Genomic DNA, 9,663 nt, shown 5'->3' with positions numbered 1-9,663 from the left:
TTGAGTGTTTAAGCTTTTTAAATTTAAGGAAGAATGCGTTGCAGGGACATTTTGTCATATTTTAGTCAGGACAAGAGGAAAAGAGGGAAGAAGAGAGTTAAAATGGAAACTGTGATTGTCAAGTCAGACCTCAGTTGACTTGTGAGGCCACTGTCAATTTAAGGCAGTGGTTTACTACCTCTTAGGAGTCACAGCTTCCTTAGAAATTTGCTGTAAGCAATGGATTCTCTCGTCAGAAAAAAATGCCCGACATTAAAATTTTGTTTATAATTTTTAATTTAAATAAATTTAAAACATATCAGCACAAATTTCATGGATAGATTTTTCTTCGTTTTCATGTCTTCTCTACTCTAGAGGTCACGTCTTCCATTCCCCCACCACCCACTGCCTAAAATTTCTCTTAGCTGCTGAGTGCATTTACAGTGAATAAAATACATATGTAGAGCAAGTTTATGGGCATTTTAAATGGTGTCAAATGGTGTCACAGATTTTTCTTTTTTTTTCATGTTTTCTACTTATGTATTTTGAACACAAAGTGTTTTAAGATGGAAAAAGAACATGTGAAGGTAGCCTAATTATGACTGTGTTCCTTGAGTCATAATTTATGGCAAATGATATCTAGCATTTCAGTTAAAATAAAAGTTTAATGGATATATATTGAGTTCATTCCCCCAGTGATGAATAGTTTAGATATTCTGGCATAGCAATGAAATTCTGATAGTAATGCATTATTATTATTATTTTATTTTATTTTATTTATTTATTTATTTTTTGCGGTACACAGGCCTCTCACTGTTGTGGCCTCTCCCGTTGCAGAGCACAGGCTCCGGACGTGCAGGCTCAGCGGCCATGGCTCACGGGCCCAGCCACTCCGTGGCATGTGGGATCTTCCCGGACCGGGGCACGAACCCGTGACTCCTGTATCGGCAGGCGGACTCTCAACCACTGCGCCACCAGGGAAGCCCAGTAATGCATTATTTTATTTAAATATAAAAATAAAGTAGTCACAGTGACTTAACTAAAATCCTAAATACCAAAGAATTAAAAATTAGGGCTAATACTCTACCCTTCACCTACAATTCTGTGTAGCCTAAGTGACAAATCCCAGTCTCTAGAGTGAAGAGAAAAACAACTGTATAGTTTATGAGACAAAGTGGTTAAAAATTGAGATTCCCACATCAGTTCTAGGACCAAGCTGATTGTTACACTCAGCCTGTGTTAGAAGTGATTGCAACCCAAACAGAATATCTTTTTTAAATGTTTCAATTGTTTTTTAGCTTTATTTTGCACCCCTCGACGACTAGCTAGTTTCTTCTGATTTCATGTACTTTATTTATTTATTTATTTTTTTTTTTTTTGCGGTACGCGGGCCTTTCACTGTTGTGGCCTCTCCCTTTGCGGAGCACAGGCTCCGGATGCGCAGGCTCAGTGGCCCTGGCTCACGGGCCCAGCCGCTCTGCAGCATGTGGGCTCTTCCCAGACCGGGGCACGAACCCGTGTCCCCTGCGTCAGCAGGCGGACTTTCAACCACTGCGCCACCAGGGAAGCCTGATTTCATGTACTTTAAATTGAATTTTCAAATTCTCCTCCACTTTTTTGTTTAAATGTGATGTTTTTATAAGAACTCTATGAGATGTCAATATCCAATTTAAGTTTTTTCCTGGTACAAAATTTGGAACTGATTTTTGAGCAACAAATTCATTGCTCAGAAGTAATTCAATGTATGGCCTTGCTGTTGACATAGAAATTCAACATGTTTCCATGAAGGTCCAGTAGAAACAGAGGTTATAAAGCAATTTATAATATTTCATAATGAAGTTATTTTATAAGGCATTTACATTGTCCCTTTTTCCACATTATAAGAAAAAAATAAAAATAGCCCCCCCTCCCAAACTTAATCCTGTGACATGATGGCAATAATTTTTTTTAAAAAAGCAAACACAATTTGTTTTTCAAGTTGTTCTGATGTTTAATAACAGTTTGCTGTTATTTATTCTGTCTATGTGCTTTTTAATCAGATACAAATTTTAGTAGGGAAATAAGCAAACATTCCTAAAAATGAATTATAAACAACTGTGTTTTAGAATACTAAAAGGATTTTAAAACTTTCAATTCAACAAAGTTAATATTTTTTCCTAATTGAAATAATGGAAAAGCATAAGTGTAGACACTTTCATGGCTTAGGGGAAATGGTCTTCATGCCCCCAGAGTCATGTTCCTTAGCAGCCATTGTTGAGATCTGCTTCCACTACAGTCCTGCATGGTAGGCACCATTTTATCTTCTTCAGAAGGTTCATCTAGACATTGATTACTGTTAACATGTCTCAAGGTGAGTCTCTGTAAAAGATAACCAATAATCAGTGCAACATATTTTATCTTAAACTTCACTAGCACATCAGATTAAATCTGCTTTTTAAAAAGTCCTTTTTTTTTTGGTATAAACATTGCAATATGTTTGTAAAAGGAACTGTGCACAGGTGGCTCTGAATTAATTATTATACAACTTTCACTGTTATGGTTTCATTATTGTCTAATGCACCTTTGTTTGCAGATGGTTGAAGAAATTGGCCGACATTTATCATGCATTGCCAAGAATTCAGGCTCCTTTGCAAAAAGCCCATTTGTGAGCTTAGAGTTCAGTTAAGGAGTTCAAATATTAACAAGCTTTTACCGAATCTTAGTTTTCTTAGGCATGTGTTACTTAGTAACCATTTGGCAAATATGAAAAGAGATGTCACAGCTGTGGCCCAGATGAACAAAACTGCTGGAGATGTTCCCTTTTCAAAATACTATACAAGCCATAGTATCTGTGACTGTGAGACATTCATTGTAGAAGAGTAATTACCATAGCAACAAAGATCTATCTTACTTGATGGTGTGCTCACCATATTTAGTTTGCATTTTTAAGGATCTTAAAAAAATACCAGCATCAAATAAAAACAGATATGATGGACATATATTTTAAAATTGTACCTATATATATTTTCATAACAACAATATTAATAAGAATCCCCTCAGTACCCAAATGCTGAAATGTAATTCCAATAATTGCACCAGGTTAACCAGTCTTCTCTTTTGAGTTCACATTTACATTTTGAAGTCATATTTTTGGACTTTTCAGATATACATTTTAAGTCCACATGGTTTTATATACTAACTTATGCACTAATTGTATACATTATCATATACAGTTCTGCTTAGTTTCATGGACAATGCCTAGAACCATACTACATGAAAAACTCCCCAGCCAGAAGAGACGTGTTTGAATATGGGAGGTGATTTGGAGATATATCTTGAAAAAAGTATCCATATATTATACTTTTGTTGCAAATTACCAAAATTAAAGGTAGACAAATACTTTTTTTTGGGGGGGTGGGCTCTTGATATTATATTGAAAGTCAGAAGATAAAAAATGCAGGGGGTTGGGCCTCCCTGGTGGCGCAGTGGTTGAGAGTCCGCCTGCCGATGCAGGGGATACGGGTTCGTGCCCCGGTCTGGGAGGATCCCATATGCCGCGGAGCGGCTGGGCCCGTGAGCCATGGCCGCTGGGCCTGCGCATCCGGAGCCTGTGCTCCGCAACGGGAGAGGCCACAACAGTGAGAGGCCCGCATACCGCAAAAAGAAAAAAAAAAAAAAATGCAGGGGGCATGCAAAAAAATGGTGGTGAAACACTGCCTAGACACTTATAATTTGTTTTGGATTAGGACTACAAACACCCCGAACTGTGCTGTCCTGAGAAAAGACAGACTGGAAAATAGGCTTGTGGTAAAGGATGCTTAATAGACAACAAACAGGAAATTAAAAGAGCAAGGCTATTAGATGTGAGGAAGATTTGAAGATTTAGGCCTTTGTTGTTGCTCTTTTCAATACATGGAATCAAGCCATTTATACTGAAAAATGGACAAAAGAAGAAATGGCCAAAGATAGGCAAGAAGATAGTTGATTTATGCTTATGATGCCAGAAATTATTTTGTTCATTTATGAACCAAAAGCCAACTTGGAAAAAAATACAAAAGAAAACAAGCATTTTTTTCTAGAAAGTTCTAGTTAAAAAATCAAAATGTTCATTTTTGTTACGTACCTGAGGTCCTTTGTGTATATATATCCTTTTCCAAAAAAGCCACTTACCCTTGTTTGCTTCTATTAGATCCTTTTCAAAAACACGTATATGACTTTAAGGATTAGATTGAATATGTGTTGTCAATTTACATATATGATGATAGTTTTTAAAATATTAGTAAGTATTCTTTCTAAAAAAATGCGTAAATATTTTCTTTGAAGGAATTCATTAGTAGTCAAAAGCCACTGCTGTTAAGATAACCAACCAAGGAAAATACTCTCCTTTTCAGTGTAGTGGAGTAGAAAGATCAGACATTTTAGGGCTAGATAGCCATAAGTGTGAATTTCTGCTTCCCAAGTTACTAGCCATGAAAATTTGGGCAAGCTACCAAATCATTCTGAGGACATACTTTGTCAGATGCTTAATTATACTTACTAATATGTAAAAATGCTCTTTCCCGTACTGCTTAAAAAATTTGACCTTTAGTCAGCTATCTGATCCCTTGCAACCTAAGGGTAAAATTGTTAACCATGTTTATAGACATCAATGACTTACAGTAAAAATGACCTCTGATTGATTAACTGCATCTGCATCTGATAAATGGCATTATAATACCAGATAGGAAGGCAAATAGTGGGCCTCTTTAAGTGCAAAAGACTTGTAATTTTGTGAGACTAAATAGTTAAATCTGAGATGACCACTTGGTGGGCATTGCGCCTACCAGGTTTGGTTTCTTTGATAACAAACTAAGATAATACATGCAAATTGCTTTGTGCAAAAGGTCCAGACTTTTTCAGCTTTCCAATGTATGTTTGGAATGCCCTGTCTCAAATGTAAGTCTAATCTAAACAACATCCCTCTTCCCCCTCCTCTCCATACTTCCATTCCCAGCCTTGTCATAAGTATCCCAAGCTCAATTGTGTCCTCTACTAACAACCTTTAACTGATTCATCTGAACCAGAATAACTCCCTAACTTCCCATGTGTTCTCATAGCAAGGTATTGGACAATATAATAGCTTTTATTTACAGGACAATAATCCCCTTAAGATCAAGAACTAGGACAGGTAGTTATTGGACTTGAACTGAATAATAATTCATTTTACTGCCTACTGAGAAGATACTCACAAATCATACAAGTCAGAAAAGTACAATTTTTAAAAGCTTTTATTATTATAATTATGTCATTTAACCAGCCACAAAGAAATGCTCAGAAATAATTTACTTCATAAAGTTATTGAAAATTACATCTTACTCTTCAATAATGCATTTGCTTTAAGTTTCAGGTTAAAATAGTAAATTTTAGAAAGGATATGTTGTATCTGCACGCAAAGTATCTGAATAAAAATTAACAAAATTTAATAATTTCAGTGTTCCAAAAACAATTTTGGGGCTATGTTAGTTTTTTTTTATTGTTTTTTTCAGCTCTGTTACAAAATCTATTGTCATATAGACATGGCTATAGTTAGAAAGAGCTAATATGTCGTAATGTATTCCATCAATTATACTTATGCATATGTATATTTGAAATAAAGAAAATACCTATTAATAATAAATAATACACAAATACCTATTAATAAATAATAGACAAATGTATTAATTAATAATAGACAAACACCACTTAATATATGCAGCCTCCAAATTAATGAGCAGCTAAGAAGTAAAAGAAAACTCCACGGAGAAATAGCACATAATGATTTTTTTAAACCACATTTTAAAGAAATAAGTTTAGATTTCAATAACAAAACATAAAAACACTAAAATAAATTTAATAAAGTCTTCAGCACAAACCTCCAAAATTATTTGAGAAAGTAATCAGTAGAATTCTTAAAAGTGTTTCTAAAAATTTCCATTCTTGTATAGTTTCTTAGATGCCATTTTTGCAAAGGATTATCATTACATATTTCCACAGTGGGCTGTTGGGAGCCATCAGCTACTTTGCTTACTGAGAGACAGGACTGGGTGAGTATGTGAAGAAGAGTGTGGGTCTGTTTGACAAAGAAAATAATGAGTAATGACAAAATCTAGTACAAAAGCAGTAATAAATCAATCATTCTCAGCAACATACAATTTCTACTGGATAAGCACTGAAAGCACACGTCACAATAATTGCATCTATGGAGCTGTGAGCCACATCCCTTTAGCTGACTTTCATGTCAACTGTATTCAGTAGGAGTAACTGAAGATAAGACTGAGAATATGGAGAAGAGCCTGAGATCAAATGATGAAACATTTGGGGCAAAAGTTTATTTCGGATAGAAAAGGTTATATTCTTAGTGTTCATTCCAGCAATAAAATGCTCTTAGCATTAAATGAGTTATTTTGTGAGTGCATATTCAAAACCGTTGATTAGTCCAGTGAGTTTTTGATTATGGTCTTTGGCTCCCTCATTCCTTTGCCCTAAACTTGAGTGGATGCCAGGGAAGAATCTAGGGGATAATTTAGCTTTAAGGCTTGGCTTTACTTTGTACAGTATGGTACTCAAGTTATTTCCACTGTGTTTTCACAGGGCTAACCTGGTGGCATTAAAAGTGTTCCACAGGGACCGGGCGGGTCCCGGAGCATGGGGGACTGGATCGGGTACCCGAGCATGGGGAGCTGGAGTCTCCGAGACTGCCTGGCCGGGCCCTGCCTGACTGTCAGCTCCTCGATGCTAGTGCTGCCCAGGCAGCTGGGGTGTCTGTAGCCCGGCCCCACTTGAGGTCGTTGGCCAAAAGATAGCAGCATGAGTTCCGCCGCTGCCTAGTTTCCTCTCCGTCTTTCTCTTCTCCCTCCTTTCTCTCTCCTCTTCCCCAGACTTCGTCCTTCTTCTTTCACTCCTCCCGCTCCTCTTTTCCCTCCACCCTACCCTCCTCCTTTCCCCCGTCGTCTTCTTTCTCCCCTTGTCCTCCTCCTTTTACCCTCTTTATCTTCCTGCTTTTCCATCTAACCTTTTCCCCTCCCTCTTGCTCTTTTACCTCCTCCTTCCATTCCTCTCCTTCCTCGTTCCTCTTCCTTTATCCTGTCAGCCTCCACCACGACCTCTCCATCCTCCTCCAATAAAAAAAAAAAAAAAAAAAAGTGTTCCACATATGCATTGGTACATTCATCTAAATGTCAATTAGAAAGTTAATGAAAGGAGGAAAAAGAAAATGATTAACTCCATTTGGGCTCTTAATTTGACATAATTCTCCTAATTAATTTGTAATTAATTTATTTGTCTGTTTCTTGTTTTCCATCTATTTCCTCCACAGGAACATAAGCTCCAGGAATGCCAGGGACCATGACTATCTACATTATGAAGTCCAGTGTCTGCTCACATGAGGTACTCTATAAGTTTGTTGATTGAAATATTTAGTGGAAGACCAATGCAGAAAATAAATTCTGATAAAATTAAACTACATCTCTTGGGCAGCTTACTGGATACAAATTATTGGATTTTTCCATTTCAAGGACTTACTTTCTACAGTCAAATGGTAGATAAATGATTTACAAAGATAGGAAAGGTAACATCATATATAATAAATTTTATTTGTGAAATGATACTGTTCACCATATAGTTGATCGGTTAAGGAGACTAGTTTTGGGGGCTTTTTATGAAATCAAGCTTGCCTTTCCTATCTATACTGTTTTAAATTTCTGGGTGTGATAATCCTCTACCCTTAGTGATTTCTTTTTGCAATGAACATCTTTTTGGTAAATGTCATGTTAACATCAAAGACCGCAGTGTTAGTGATTATGAATTTCATGTGTTATTAAAAAGAAAAATGAATTATAAAGTTTTCCTTGGTTTAAAACAAAAATAAAAACTTGATTTTACTTATACTCAGGAAATGTACCTCCAGAATATGAATACAGTATAAACTTTTCCATAAAAAATATATTTGTTGAAAAAAATACATATTTGTAATATTTTCCCCCAAAATGTTTATCACATGAATGACAATGAAACAAACTCAAAGAAATTTCACTCTAGGTACTTCGGAAAAACCGTATACCAGAAGAAATTAGAAATATGAAACAACCCCTTTGAGATAAAAAATTATTTTTTATTTTAAAAAAACCCACAAAAACATTTAGTGCTTTCATTTGTTTGAAAAAAAAAAAAGTATAGTTTTTTTTTTCCCTGAGTATTCTGTTTAGAAGAGATACCAATTGTTAATATTTTATTGGTTTTCTAGTAATTTTAATCCCTTATGCAAATTTATGTAATTGAGCTCATCTAGTTAAATAGACTTCACTTTATATATATATATATATATATATATATATATATATATATTTTTTTTTTTTTTTTTTGCAATACGCGGGCCTCTCACTGGTGGCCTCTCCTGTTGCGGAGCACAGGCTCCAGACGTGCAGGCTCAGCGACCATGGCTCACGGGCCTAGCCGCTCCGCGGCATGTGGGATCTTCCCGGACCGGGGCACGAACCCGTGTCCCCTGCATTGGCAGGTGGACTCTCAACCACTGCGCCACCAGGGAAGCCCAACTTCACTTTATATTGTGGGCATCATTCTTATAATTAAATATTTTAAAAACCTAAAAAATAAACAATTTCTACAAAGGAGACTTGCCAAAAATCATTTAATTTTCCATTGGGGTTGAGGGATAGCCAATTTGGAGCTACTGTAAATAATGCTGTGATAAACATCTCTGAACATCTCTCTCCACATCTATAATCATTTCTTTAGAGATGATTCTTAGACGTGAAATCACAAGATCAAAAGGTATGAACATTTTAATACATATTAGTAAATTTTTAAAAAAACCTGTAATAATTTTTTTGCAATAATAGCAACAGCAGTTTTCTTGTGATTACTCTATTCCAGAATACTGTATTTGTGTCAGTTTCACTGCATCTGCATCAGTATTGTGTGTTGCCACTATAAACATTTCTTGACATATGGACAGGATAAATAAAGAAATGGATAAAAGAACACATATGAAATGACTTTTTTTTAGTTATTTAATGGCTTTTTATAGTTATTTAAATACCTTTTTTTCATTTTCATTGGTTAATTTATATTTCTCCTATGCTGTATTCAAGACCTTGGATATTTTTACACTGTATATTGGATTTTTTTATATTGGATATTTTATATATATATATATATAAATGTAAATAAATATATTGTATATTTATATTTTTTCTTTTAAATGCTCTTTTTTAAGCATACCAGCCATTTGTCATATTTGTTACAAATGCCTCTCGCAGCTGTAGGAAACTGTCATATTAACTCAGTTTTGAAAGCAATGTGACATACAGACTGACATGGAGCATACTGCCAAATATCATTTCCTATAGCATTATTTAAAATACTGACTAGAAAACAGGATAATATGAACCCTGTGCTGGTATTGGTTTCTCTTTATAACATAGCATTACTTAATTGTTCTCTGTTGAAATATAAAGCATTAGTATTTCCTGGGGTTTACAAAATTTCAATCATACTATTTTAAGATGCATAAGAAAAAGTTAATACTTCCTGCCTTTAAACATATTTTTGCTATCTGAAACGATGTGTCATGCAGTATCTCTAAATCTACCCTTTTTTTCTGTGGTACGTGGGCCTCTCACTGTTGTGGCCTCTCCCGTTGCGGAGCACAGGCTCTGGATGTGCAGG

General features: G+C 35.5%; 1 protein-coding gene across 2 annotated transcripts in view; it reads right to left on the bottom strand.

Moving 5' to 3' along the window:
- Positions 1-2,196: 2,196 nt before the first annotated feature.
- GALNT13 (polypeptide N-acetylgalactosaminyltransferase 13) overlaps positions 2,197-9,663 on the bottom strand; it is a gene marked incomplete at its 3' end in the record, with an annotated part of 475,438 nt that continues 467,971 nt past the window's right edge. The window contains exon 11 of one of the 2 annotated variants that reach the window (XM_082631233.1): positions 2,197-2,337. In XM_082631233.1, the coding sequence (XP_082487359.1) occupies positions 2,197-2,337 (141 nt within the window). Of the gene's footprint in view, positions 2,338-5,857; positions 6,047-9,663 lie in introns of those variants that run through there. The other variant, XM_082631232.1, reaches the window with a different exon arrangement.

Source organism: Mesoplodon mirus, assembly GCF_964341445.2.
Source record: "Mesoplodon mirus genome assembly, chromosome: 8".
NCBI lineage: Eukaryota > Metazoa > Chordata > Mammalia > Artiodactyla > Ziphiidae > Mesoplodon > Mesoplodon mirus.
Note: the sequence above shows the minus strand (reverse complement) of the source record. Positions and strands in the feature narration are given on the sequence as shown.